Raw genomic sequence first — 14,465 nt, forward strand, 5'->3', positions numbered from 1 at the left:
TTTTTCTACCAGTTCCCAAGTTAGTCGATCTCTGGCACGGGCAAGCGGGTTTTTCCTCCTGGAAACTCAGGTTTTTTGTCCCATAAACTCAAGAAAATCGACCGTAGAACCCACGTTATTTCAGACATTAAATATATTGTGTTAGGGTTAGGGACCACGAGATGGCAGCACATTTGAGCCATCTCTCTTCACTGTGTACTGCTTAATTAGTGATAGCCTTGGGCCATCTATCTCTGATTGGTACCAGTGGAGATTGAACTGCCCACTCAGTCTCCAAAAGTTAGATAGGGCTAAATGGCCTCGCCTACTCCCCATATACGGGAATAAAAAAGGGCGTTAGCTGATTTTTTTTTTTAAATATGGAAAGCATAAAGATAAAATGAACAATAGGTATGCTTCGTGTGCAACACTTATGTAATATGCACAAAGGGTTTATGCTTCGTGGTGAGATTAGATCATCATTGGCAAATATTATAGTGAGACACGGATCATTTTAATTTTGATACGATTTTTAAATACAGCCATCGTCAACACTGTTTCCCATTGTAAATATGGTAAAAAATTATAAAATATTTATAGAAAATTATATATTAAAAACTTGTCTATATCGGCGTACTAAACACGTGACTTCACACGAGAAAAACAAGATGAAACGCAGAAATGACAATGCTCAATTGGATTGCTTCACACAATAACTAATCACAGCCCTAATGACTTCTGGATGCTATTGTCTCAGCACGCATCCTGCCTCACTTTCTGGGCCTTTAAAACTATTAGAATGCTAAAAATTTGACATGTTGCATCATCTACACATCTGTTTAAAGGGCTAAAAGGTGCCAGTATTTGTGACTTCACACACTAAAAAGCACAAACTAGTAGAAGAATTGGATAAGTACCAAATCGACATAAGAGGGGTGACTGAAACAAAAAAGACAAAAACTGATAAATTCTTTTTAAGCAGTAAATACAAAATGTTATATTCAGGCAATAATAATCAGGGAAAAGAAGGAGTAGCTATAGTATTCAACACTAAATACGAAGCTAATGTATGGCAGGCAATAACAAGGAGAAAAGAGCAAAGCTACTAATAATGGCAAATGCTTTTTGATTTCTGCTCAGGATATGTAAGAAAGCATGGACTGGTTATTAATAACACAATGTTAGAACATAAAAATGTGCACAATTCACATGGAGAAAAGAGACAAGGAATAAGAAAAGTCTCATTGATTATGTTATTGTTGATAGTGATATTTTCTCACTGGTGCAGACAACAGAGTGTATAGAGGATTTGAAATGGGAAGTGATCATCATTTAGTCTTGACCAGGATAAAATTGAATTTCATATTGAAAAAAAGAAGAACTTGTAAGAAAGTTTTAAAGTGAATAAAAGTTGAGCAGCTCTCAGATATGAACTGTATACTAAAATACACAAACGTTATTCAAAAAAAAAAATAATAATAGAAGAGTTTGAGAATAGACACCAAACCTTGGAGATTCAGTAGCAAATCCTGAAGAAAACATTGAGGCATGTGGTGAGGTTGTCTGCAAGAATAGACAAATCAGAACTCCATGGTGTACGCAGGAAGTTAACGAGCCAGTGAAGTGAAAGAAGAAAGCATATCGAACGTTCCTGGTGAATGAGTCAGCTTGTGCTCTTAGAAAATACAGACACATGTAAGAAAGCTAAACACTGTAAAACTAGCTAAAGAAACATCTGGGGAAGACTTTGGTAAGAACATAGAAAATAAATATCTGAAATGTGGCAAGATATTCTGGTGATTGTTGAAAAAGCTCAGAAATGGAGAAAAGAGTGCTGTAAAAGGAATTAAAAATGATAAAGGTGACATGAAAACTGGAGAAAGAGATATCCTTGATGTATGGAGTAATTACTTCAAAAAATTGCTAAATGAAACAATTAGTGACAGTACAATGGTAAAAAAAACACTCAACAGACACAATTAGGAATACCTATTCATACTTGAAGTAGAAAAAGTCATCAAAAGCCTGAAATGTGGAAAGGCAGCTGGAATAGATTGTATTCGACTAGAAATGTTAAAGTACGGAAATATAAAAGTGTTGCAATGGCTGCACTGCATAGTTCAGAAGGCCTTGACAGATGGATGAATTCCAGATGATTAGAGTAGAGCTCTCATAGTACCCATATATAAAAAGGGATATAAAACAATGAGAATTACAAAGGTATTTCCCTACTGAGTGTTTCTGATAAGATTTATGCAAGTATACTTGAGCAACGGTTGAGAAGGATTGTGGAAGGGAAGCTTGGTGAAGAACAAGCTGGATTCACCACAAATAGAGGCTGTCAGGATCAGATTTTCACTTTACAACAAATAGTTGAGAAATCAGGGGAATTTAACAAAGATCTGTATTTAAGTTTTGTAGATCTGGAAAAGGCATATGACAAGGTGCCGAGAGAAAAGCTATTCAAAATGTTACAGTTGTATGCTGTCAGTTGGGCATTATATATCAAGAATACTTAGTCTTTATCTGAGTTATAAGTGAGCAGTTAGAATTGAAGGAAATACAGGAAGATGGTTTAATGTTAAATCTGGTGTCAGACAAGGATGTACATTATCCCCTTTGTTGTTTATTATCTATATGGATCATATTATGAAGGAAAGTAGTGTTAAACCTGATATCAAAATCAGAGACGTTAATCTCAGCACTTTACTTTATGTGGATGATGTTATACTTCTAAATAAATCTGGTACAAGTCTGCACAACATTCCCTGACTAAATTAATTAACTGTTGTAACAGATATGGTATGAAGGTCAGCAATAACCACTCAAAGACAATGAAAATAGGCAGAAGCATTGAAAATATCAACTGCATTGTGAATGGAGAACCTATAGAACAAGTAAAACATTTCAGCTACTTAGGCACGGATTTGTGTGAAGATGGTAAATTAAATATGGAAATGGACAACAGAATCAGCAAAGCTGGTATGGTAGGAAGTCAACTGAATACATTTATATGGAATAAGAGAGAAAGAAATTAGTCAAAACAATAAATTAGCTGTATATAAGACAGTGTTCAAACCAAATTTAATTTATGGATCTGGGTGCCAGATTAGAAATAAAACACTTGTGATCCATCATCATCAAATTCTTGCCATGTACCCTCAAGGGGTGTACAGGATATGATAGTACTACATGAAAAAAATTACATCATTACTAACTTTCTATCTACAATTTTCCTCCAAATCAGTCTGTTACTTGTCAAGACTCCAACATTATCAGATCTTATATTTCTATCGTCTAAGGCACTTTGTACCGTATCAATCCACCCATATCTTGGTCTTCCTCTGGGTCGTTTTGCTGCCAACCTGGCAGAGAACACTTGTTTTGCTAATCTTTCTTCACCCATTCTGTTTAAGTGACCATACCACCTGAGATTAGCTCTGCTATTGCATTCCTGGATGCTGACAATGTCAAGTTCTTTCCTAATATCCACTTTTTAATATGATATTGCCATTGATGCCATCTGTTCACACCCATAATCTTTCTCAGGACTCTCATATCGGTGGTCTCTAGTCTTTGGTCAAGTGTTTTACTTCTGACCCAGCTCTCAGATCCATAAGTTAAAACTGGTTTGAACACTGTCTTGTATACAGCTAATTTAGTGTTTTGACTAATTTCTCTCTTATTCTATGAATTTATTCAGTCGACTTCCCACCATACCAGCTTTGCTGATTCTGTTGTCTATTTCTATATTTAATTTACCATCTTCAGTAAAAATCGTGCCCAAATAGCTGAAATGTTTTACTTGTTCCACAGGTTCTCCATTCACAATGCAGTTGACATTTTCAATGATTCTGCCTATTTTCATTGTCTTTGCCTATTTTTATTGATTCATACTATATCTATTACAACAGTTATTCAATTTAGTCAGAGAATCTTGCAGACTTGTAGCGGATTTATTTAGAAGTACAACATCATCTGCATAAAGCAAAGAGCTGACATTAACGTCTCCAATTTTGATATCATGTTTAATACCACTTCCCTTTATAATGTGATCCATATAGATAATGAATAACAGAGGGAATAATGTACATCCTTGTCTCACACCAGATTTAACATTAAACCATCTTCCTGTATTTCCTTCAATTCTAACTGCTCACATGCAACTCAGATAAAGACTAAGTATTCTTGATATATAATGCCCAACTGACAGCATACAACTGTAACATTTTGAATAGCTTTTCTCTCGCCACCTTGTCATATGCCTTTTCCAGATCTACAAAACTTAAATGCAGATCTTTGTTATATTCCCATGCTTTCTCGACTATTTCTTCTGCAATTCTTCTCAAGTATACTTGCATAGATCTTGCTAGGAACACTTAGTAGGGAAATACCTCTGTAATTCTCACATTCAGTTTTATTTCCCTTTTTTATATATGGGTACTATGAGAGCTCTACTCCAATCATCGGGAATTCGTTCCTCTGTCCATGCTTTCTGAACTATGCAGTGCAGCCACTGTAAGACTTTTATACCACCATACTTCAGCATTTCTGGTCAAATATCATCTACTCCTGCTGCCTTTCCACATTTCAAGGCTTTGATGGCTTTTTTTACTTCAAGTATGGATATGTATTCCTGACTGTATGCCTTGTGAGTGTTTTTTACCACTGTGCAATCACTGCTTGTTTCATTTAACAATTTTTTGAAGTAATTACTCCATACTTCAAGGATACCTTTTTCTCCTGTTTTCATGTCACCTTTATCATCTCTAATTCCTTTTACAGCACTCTTTCCTCCCTTCCTAAGCTTCTTCAACAACCTCCAGAATATTTTGCCACCTTCTTGATATTTATTTTCTATATTCTTGCCAAAGTCCTCCCATGAGTTTTGTTTAGCTAGTTTTACACAGTGTTTAGCATTCTTGCAGTGAGCCTAGCATATAAAATATAAAAAAAATACTCCATTTCCTTGACATACAAGATCACAGCAAAACTACAAAACTCCTATAGGGAATTTGTGATACATCCAGAATTCATCTCTAAATATTACATGTATTTAGCAAAATTCTTAATAAATGTTAAACTTCACACCACTTAAACTATTACATCATGCTAACAAGGATCCAGGTTAAGTACCTTGTATAACTTAGCTTACAAAGACTAGAGGCCACAGATGTGAGAGTCCTGAGAAAGATTAGGGGCATGATCAGATAGCATTAATGGCAATATCATATTTCAAACAAGAATATTAGGAAAGAACTTGACATTGTTAGCATCTAGGAATGTGCTAGTAGAGGTAATCTCAGGTGGTATGGTCACTTAAACAGAATGGTAGAGGAAAGATTAACAAAACAAGTGTTCTCAGTTAGGTTGGCAGGAAAACGACCCAGAGGAAGACCAAGATATAGATGGATTGATATGGTACAAAGTGCCTTGGAAGACAGAAATATAAGATCTGATAATGTTGGAGTTCTTGACATTTAACAGATTGATTTGGAGAAAAATTGTAGATAGGAAGTTAGCAATGAAGGAAGTTTTTCATGTGGTACTATCATATCCTCTACACCTCTTGAGGGTACATGTCAGGAATTTGATGATGATAAAATAGAAAAAATACTCCATTTCCTTGACATACAAGATCACAGCAAAACTACAAAACTCCTATAGGAAATTTGTACAGGTAGATACATCTAGAATTCATCTGTGAAGATTACATTTATTTAGCAAAATTCTTAATAAATGTTAAACTTCACCAGTTAAACTATAGATCCTGTTAGCAAAACCCAGGTTCAGTACCTTGTACAACTTAGCTTACAATGGACAACAGTAAGAATTATTAACATCTAACTTGAACAAGTTAAGAACTACATGTGCTTCTATAATTATGGCAGCTTCTAGATGATTTTGGATACCCTTTCAAAAGGATTAAGTGAAAGAAAACCCACAGTACTACAGATAAGCCATTACAACTAAAACACTACCTAAACCTCAACAGATGTAGCTTTGTTAATTTGCCAAAAAAATTTTTTTTCGAGTTATTTTAAGATTACCTTCAGCCCAGCAGCTGTAAATGACTTTAAATCCATCAATACAATGCAAAAGCTAAAGGCTGTCACTAACTACATGTAATACTTATTAAAAGAGAACTTTGCCAACTTAAATCAGTCTGTCCATTGGGATTTTCAAGATCTTTCTCTACCTAGAATATTGATTTAGCATTGAGAGCTGTAAAAGGTGGGAAGGCACCAGGTTTTGATTCCATCCATATGCAATTTCTCCTTAACATCAGAATAATTGCCAAAAAATGGCTTGCATGATTCATTTTTGATATTTTGAAAACTGGAATCCTACCAAAACAGTTTAACAAGACAAAAATCATTGCTCTACTAAAACCTGGTAAATCAAAGATCAACCTGAGAGCTACATATCTGTAGTGCTACTTAGCTTATATAAACTTCTAGGAAGGCTTATTTTCAAAACAACTGCAGTTATTTTGTTGAAATGGCTACCATTAATTGATCTTACAGCAGCTTTATACAAGCTTATTAAGGTCATTCCTTGCCTAACTACAATCTGCCTATTGAATAATATAAGCAATAGATATTTTCAAGTGACTCTAGGGAGAAAACAAAAATCAGCAAACAGAAAAACTACAAAAAAATGGTTTACTCCAGTCACGTGTTAGTCCCTCTGCTTTTTTTTTAATATGTATATTGCAGACCTCCCTGATATGCAAGCCTGAAAATTCTGTTAAGCAGGTGATATTGCTCTTGCTACCAGACATGTTTTATTTAAAAATATAGAAGAAACATACATCTTACCTAAGAACCCTAGGTGGATTTAAGGAACGGAGACTGTGTCTAGTTGTAGATAAAATGTCCTCTGCTTCTGCCTGAACAGGATGGACAACACAGAACTTCAGATCACTTTAAATGATATTACATTATGACATACGTTTCCAAAGTATCTTGTTACACTGGACTAGGCAGTATGCTCTTCTATAAGTGGCATTGGTGAAACATGGCTGACGGAAGATGATACAGTTAGTGGGATAGAATGTGTAGGTTATAGTGTGTTTAGGAGGGACAGAGAGAATAAAATGGGAAGGAGGAGTGTTATTGATGATAGCTGATGAACTGCAGTCAAGGAGAATTGAAGTTGTATTGCAGGATAGTGAAAAGAGCTCATTGGAGGTTATTTGGTATGAAATTGAGACTGGCAGAACAAAATATACAGTTGGGTGCTGCTATAGACCAGGTGATGGAATAGATGATGGAGATAGTATGCATAAGCAAATAGATGCAATGAGTGGAAGGAGGGTAATTATTATGGAGAATTTCAACTATGGTAACAATGATTGTAAGGAGGGTAATTATTATGGGTAATTTCAACTATGGTAACAATGATTGGAAGGAGGAGAGGACACGTGAGGAAGGAACTGGATTTTATTCAATTATTAAGGGATAACTATCTGAGACAGCATGTAATTGAAAATACTAGGGGGTTTGAGAGTGCTTGACCTGGTAATAGCATCTGAGAATTTGACTGTAATGAATATGACCATGTTGCCACCTATTGGTGAGAGTGATCATAAGGTCTTGACCTGGGAGGTGGCTAAAGGTGTGGAATTTTCGATTAAGACAGAGTATATGTGGAATTACCGTGCTGGCAAGTATGACAAGCTTAGGAGATTGCTTGGTTCAGTGCCATGGCATGTAAAACTGTAAGGGCTGGATGTCGATAGAGCATGGGAAGTGGTCAAGGAGCATTTACATGAGGTTATGGCTGATTGCATACCTAGGGTCCGAATAGAAAACAAGTACGGGTTAAATGGATGAATAACACCATTAAGATTGAGCTGCAAAAAAATAAACAACTGTGGAGGGAATTCAAAGAGAAAGGTGACCTGCAGGCACACAAATGGTATAAAGTGCAGACCAGAAGGGTAAAAGCAAAAGCAGATTATGAAAGGAAACTAGCTATGCAAGCTAAAGAGAATCCCAAACAGTTCTTTCAATATGCTACAAGCAAAAAAAAAAAAAAAAACTGTACACGAATGATTTTGAGGAATGACGATGTTAAGGAGGTCACTGAATCAGTTGATATAGTGGAATTACTGAGCGAGCACTTTGCAAAAGTATATCATCCAGGTGGTGACATTGAAAAAATGAAGGAACCATTAGTTTATACAGGAATTGTGATGAATGAAGTGGAGGTGAATAGTCTATTACAGAACCTTAATGTGAATACATCTGTGGGATTGGATGGTATACCAGCACGGATCTTATGTGAAGCGGCTAAAGAATTATCATTGCCCTTGACCATGTTGTTTAATCTGAGTCTCGGGTCTGGTTTAGTCCCGAAGGTGTGGAAAGAGAGGAAAATAGTTCCACTGTATAAAGGAGGATCCAAGACTACTGTTGCAAATTACCGACCGATCAGCATATCAGGAGTCATTCTCAGGGTCTTGGAGAAAGTAGTCAAGGGAAAAATACAGGAATGGATTGATGAAAATGAGATACTGTATGGGGGACAGCATGGCTTTGTGAAGGGTAGATCATGCCTCAGTAACTTGCTCAAGTTTTATAACACAGTGACAGCTGAACTGGATAAGGGTAATGGGTTTACAGTGTTACTGCTGGACCTGGCTAAGGCATTTGACAGGATACCATATGGAATTCTAATCCGTAAATTACAACATATGGGAATGGATATAGGGTTGGTGAGATGGATAGGTGGGTGGTTGATGGAGAGAGATCAGAGAGTAGTTTATTCAGGAGTAAAAGATGGCCTGTGACTAGTGGTGTACTGCAGGGTTCTGTTCTTGGACCACTGCAGTTTAATTTGTTCACTAACGATATAGGGAAGGATCTAAGAGGAACAGTTCATTTGTTCGTTGATGATGCAAAGTTGGGTAGGGCAATAGTGAATGCAGAAGATGTCAAAATCTTGCAGGACGACTTGAATAGATTGGAGTTCTGGGCTAAGGAGAATGGATGTCAATTTAATGTGACAAAATGTAAGGTTATGCATTTTGGGGTGAAAAGATTAGCAGCAGTATACCACATTGGTGGAACTGTACTTCAGGAGATTGATGAGGCCAGGGACTTGGGAGTGTTGGTGGATAGGGAGATGAAGTTTAGGGGGCACATTGCAAAAGTGGCTAAATTAGCTCATCAACTCACTTGGTTGTTGAAAAATGCTTTGATGAGCAGAGACAAGCAAGTTATTGTACCTCTGTACCGAGCCTTGATAAGACCTCATCTTGACTACGATGCCCAGATTTGGTCACCTAGGTTTCTTCATGATGGGGAGGAGGTGGAGAGGATCCAGAGGCGAGTGACCAAGATGATAGCAAGTCTATGGAATGAACCTTATGAGAACAGGTTGAAAATTTGTGGGTTGCAGAAATTAGTTGATAGGGGAAAAGGGGAGATATGATTGAGATATTCAAATTGCTAAAGGGTTTCTATAGGATTAATTAAGAGGATATTTTTGAGATCAGGACTGGTGGTGGGAAAACTAGGGGAGACACCTATGGAAGCTGGGCAAGGGTGTTAGAGCTGGGTTCTCTACTTTTAGAGTGGTAAATGAGTGGAATAAGCTGCCAGAGTCTGTTGTGGGTACTATGATGGTGAGTGAGTTCAAGGCAAGGTATGATAGATACTGTGAGAATGTCGTATAGTTATGTGGACATGATGTTTAGGGCCTCCCTCGAGGAGTCTAAGGACTCCCTGGAGTCGCCCATAATAATAATAATAAGAAGAAACACAATTTTACCTGCTGGAAAATATAGCATGTAAAATTCAGACTCATAATAACATGATTCAAAAACTTTAGGGATCATCTGCTACTATCTTATTGGTCATACTATATTGTTCACTTGTTTGCTTTTGCAAAAATGAGCTCATCTGATACTAAAAGGCTGGGTGAGTGATGAATAATCATTACTACTGATACAAAGTGGTCAAAATATTAGGCATTTCACACTAAATGTAATTTAGCGGTAGAGTGTAATTAGTGACAATTGCATCAACAGTTCACACACACACACATAAAGCTTAATAACACCTTGTGGCTGATATCTGGTGCATTTAGATCCCCTAATACTTACTATGGGCTTCCTGCCTTGAGTAATATGTTACCATCATTCCTCTGGAGAACTGATGTCCTCCTACTATAAGATCAGCAACAATCCACTTCTCTCCCCCAAGTGGACATTCCAGACTTGAGGATTAGCCAGTTAAAATCTAGATGACCACCAATTTGTGAAGAGAAAATTTTGTCACTGATAATTTCATCTCTAGAGAAGAATGAATAAGATGGTGGGATACAAACACTGATGATCCTCAAATACAAATGTGGTTTCGAGGCATTAATAACCAGTCTTCTGTTCTTTAACTTCCCTTTAAGAAGTGTAACCTTGAACTGGATTCACACAAACCATGGAATATGTGCAGACTTTGCTGGAGAAAACAGCTTTCTTCTCAGTGTGACCCTGGTGCTCTTAAATAATTCATCACATAACTACTGACTGCTGCCTGCATCAAGGGTGACTGGTGATTTAGCATTGATTGGTATTATTTCTCTGACTTTCTCCAACAAGTGGAAATTTATCACAAAATTCTTGTTTGCCATATGTCACTAATTACACTCTACTGCTAAATTACATTTAGTATGAAATGCCTAATATTTTGACCACTTTGTATCAGTAGTAATGATTATTCATCACTCACCCAACCTTTTGGTATCAGGTGAGCTCATTTTTGCAAATTCACTGAGTATTTCATTTTGAAAATATGTATTACAGGAATTTCTATGCCTAATGATAATATGTATGTTTGCATAAAGGAGAGGCAATTTTGCAATTTTTTTAGCTGCTGAAGGAATATAGGTTTCTCATCACTACAAAAGCCATCAAAAATACAACAAAATTATGATTGCATTATTTATGTGCATATACTTTAAACGTAAAGGCCTGTGTAGCTCAGTGGAAGTGGCACTTGGTCACTCAAAATTAGACTTAGGTTAAAGTCTAGTCGCTGACTGGAGGAACATTTTCTAAGTCTATTTTCGACTGGTTCCCAAGTTAGTTGATCTCTGACATAGGCAAGCAGGTTTTTCGTCCAGTAAACTCAAAAAAATCAGCCGTAGTACCCACAGTCTTTCAGACAGTAACATATCCTGTTAAAATTAGGTACCAAGAGATGGCAGCACTTGTTTGCCAGCCTCTTCATCAGTGGCTGCCTATAATTAGTGCTAGACATGGGCCAGCTATCTCTGATTGGCGACAGAGATTGAACTGCCCACTCAATCTCCAAAAGCTAGATAGGGTATAAAGGCCTCGCCTACTCCCTATGAGGGAATAAAAGGCATTAGCTGATTTAATTATTTTTTTTACTTTAAACATTCCAATACCTTCTTAGAATAATGAGATATATTCTTTGAATTCATTTGCCAAAGAAATATATCCAACTCTGAATTCTCTAATATCACATTATTTTAAATTAGATAGTCTTTGACACGTTTGGTTCTTTAAAATGCAGATTTTTCACACTTCTGTCATTTATTTTATCTACTTAGAGTAAAAAAAAATTTCAAAAACTAATAAAAATAGCTAACTTAGTACTAAACTTCCAAAACTGCTAAGGAATTTCATTTTCTTTTATTAGCCAAGAAGATAAAGGAAATAACATTTCACATGCTGTACATTGATTTCATTTATACTAATGATATAAAATCAGCACAATTGTTGATTGCTTTGGACACTGAGCACCAATGAGTGTGATTCATATCGAGGTCGGTGGTCTTGTTATACAGTGGTTTGAGTGTGATGATACTAAGCTCAGAATATATACAGTCAGTCTTTTGCCTAAGTCCATCATGCATGCATTATAAGACGTGTAATTTTGTTCCATCCTGTAACTTAGATTTGTTATAGAAAAAAACAAATTTTCTTATTATACTTGACAAGAAATTATAACCTAGTGAAAAAAAACTTCTTACAAGTCTGCCTTTTCTATATTTGTACTCATTGATTCATATGCTGTCAATACTGTAGGTTAACATGTAACTCTCTCCACAAAAATATAGAAATCCTCTTAATTACTGAATACATATCTATTCTTAAAAAAAAAAAAAAAAATGCAATCTATATAGCTTTAGTTTTTTCAATGGAAAGCACATATGCCACAAATGGAATATATAACTAAATATGCAAACAAAAGTATGAACATTGGAAGCATGGCTGAAGCAACTAAAACTGTGAAATCAGCATATGAAAAGATGTTAATATGCACAGATATAGTAAATATGTGTGTAGACACTCCTAGCTAGCTTGGTTCCTTTACAACATGAAAAATCCAAGTTGCCAGGAAGGGGGGGGGGACCCTACTACTTTCATATAAGACACTTATCTTCATTTGAAAAACTCTTTACGTCCTAGATTGGATTCAAATCTTGGTCTTCCCAACCAACAGAAATTGTTGATACTGACCTGTAGAGGCTGTTTTAGTACATGATTCATTCATGTTTACCGTGAACAAAAAATGGATGTTAGCAAGTCTGCAGCAGGGTACAGCGATACCAAATAAAAAAATATAATTTATCAACACCAAGAAAAAATAGTTATCATATTGCATTTGACACTTCTTAAATTTTGCTAAACATACAAAACAATTCACTTTCACCTCTGCTGCTTAAAAAGACCTTATATTTTTCTAAAACCAACCCCAGAAAGTTCTCATGTGTTACAATAAGAAACCATAGTAATCATAAAAAATAAAATCCTTAACAGGCCTTTACAGCTTTGAGATGAGAGGAGCTTTTTAGAGATGTAGGTAAGTCTGAAGATGGGTGGATATCTGGCAATTTATGTGTAATATTAATTGTAATAAATTCATGACAAACTACCACCTATTCTTTCGCATGTATTTATTTATTGCTAAAGGAATATAGAAGAATATATATAGTTAAGAAATTGAATATCTATGGGATGCTTAATTTAATTTTCTCTTCTGTTTCTAGAAGTACATCCGGGAACATGAAAATGATGATTATCTGCTGGTAGGCTTCCACTCCCAAAAAGCAAATCCTTTCAGAGAAAAAAGCTCATGCACAATTCTCTGAGCTCTACAGACATTCCTTCACTGTTCTCCAGATTTCTTCCATAAAAAAAAAAAAAAAAAAAAAAAAAAAAAAAAAAAAAAAAAAAATGAATTAGTTATTTAAAATATTAGAACTGGAGAATTGTTAAATAATACCAAATTGCTATACTTTTTACCTTTTTGAAGTGCATTGGTCATGTATTATTTTTCTGAATATTCCAGATGTAAAATGAAATTATGGATCAGCCAGTTTGTAATGGTTTTAAGGAAAGTGCTGTCCTATGTTTTAATAGTAGCATCACTTCATATAATTTGACTTCAACATAAATAATATATTAAAATTATTTTCTTAATTTATTTTATATATACATAAGTATTTTATTAGTTGTATGCTAATTAGTGCCTGACAGCTTTGTTATATCCAGGAACAACATTTGTATGGAGATAAACTATTCCAAAGAAGGCATCCAGAACTTAGCAGTCAGGTCAATATATTAACAGGAATGTGATACTTTATTTCTTGCACATTTACTTAATTTTTTTTTTTTTTTTTTAAGTTTTTGGTGAAGTTTCAGGAACTCATTTCTGAAATATAAGAACAAACAAAGGACTTGTCCAAAGAAAAACTGTTGCCAATACTTTCCAGACTTGTCAGAAAATAAACATGCTGAAACAGAACTGCAAGTCATATGTTAATTAGCTGGGACTAGTTTTCCAGCAGTGCCAGATTGGCTTGTATTTTTTACAAATGTTAGCATATTTGTCCAGTAAATGCCTTGTTCTTAAAAGCTGCTATCATGTCAGAGATATATATGAGAAGGGAGGGGGGGAAGCAATATTTGTGCTCAGCTATGATTATATACAGACCTTAAAACAGTAATGTAGTATGTAGGTGCACAAGCAAGTGTGTTAGGTAGTCATGGAAGAGCCCCACTGTGGCTACTATACCTCATGCTTGTCACTTGTTCTCATCCTTTGCTGATTCATTATTGTATTGTGATTTGTACTAAGATTGCTTATAGTCTGATACTTTGTATTGGTCTAATGTAATCAAATAAAAGCTTGCCTTGTTAGTTTGCATTAATTATTTACCAGTACTTCATTGCATTCTGTGACTTATTATAGAAGAATCTTGCCAAAATAGGATAAAAAAACTGAGTCGTGTTTTAATTCTGTGAAGGCTCATATGGTAGAAATATGTTTGAACTTGGATTTCAAGAGATTTTTCCATAAATCTTCATGGTATGTTAGTACCATGGGTGGGTTAATAATCTGAAACCCCTGCTATAGACCCAACATGAAATATAACATAGCAGTCAACATGCTATGTTATGAAACCAATTATTCTTATGTTCATATATATTTTATATAATAAAATAT

General features: G+C 35.4%; 1 protein-coding gene across 4 annotated transcripts in view; it reads left to right on the top strand.

Annotated features, from left to right (window-relative positions):
* Positions 1–14,158, top strand: part of LOC150095547 (guanine nucleotide-binding protein subunit gamma-1-like) — a 35,833-nt gene extending 21,675 nt beyond the window's left edge. For all 4 annotated transcript variants that reach the window (XM_090410150.1, XM_090410146.1, XM_090410149.1 and 1 more), the window contains one exon: positions 13,006–14,158. In XM_090410150.1, coding sequence (XP_090266276.1) covers positions 13,006–13,107 — 102 coding nt within the window. In that variant the 3' untranslated portion in view covers positions 13,108–14,158. The remainder of the gene's footprint in view (positions 1–13,005) is intronic.
* Positions 14,159–14,465: the final 307 nt, after the last annotated feature.

The sequence above is a fragment of the Typopeltis vanoorti genome, chromosome 20, assembly GCF_054136105.1.
Source record: "Typopeltis vanoorti isolate ZY-2024b chromosome 20, IOZ_Tvanoo_1.0, whole genome shotgun sequence".
Lineage (NCBI taxonomy): Eukaryota > Metazoa > Arthropoda > Arachnida > Uropygi > Thelyphonidae > Typopeltis > Typopeltis vanoorti.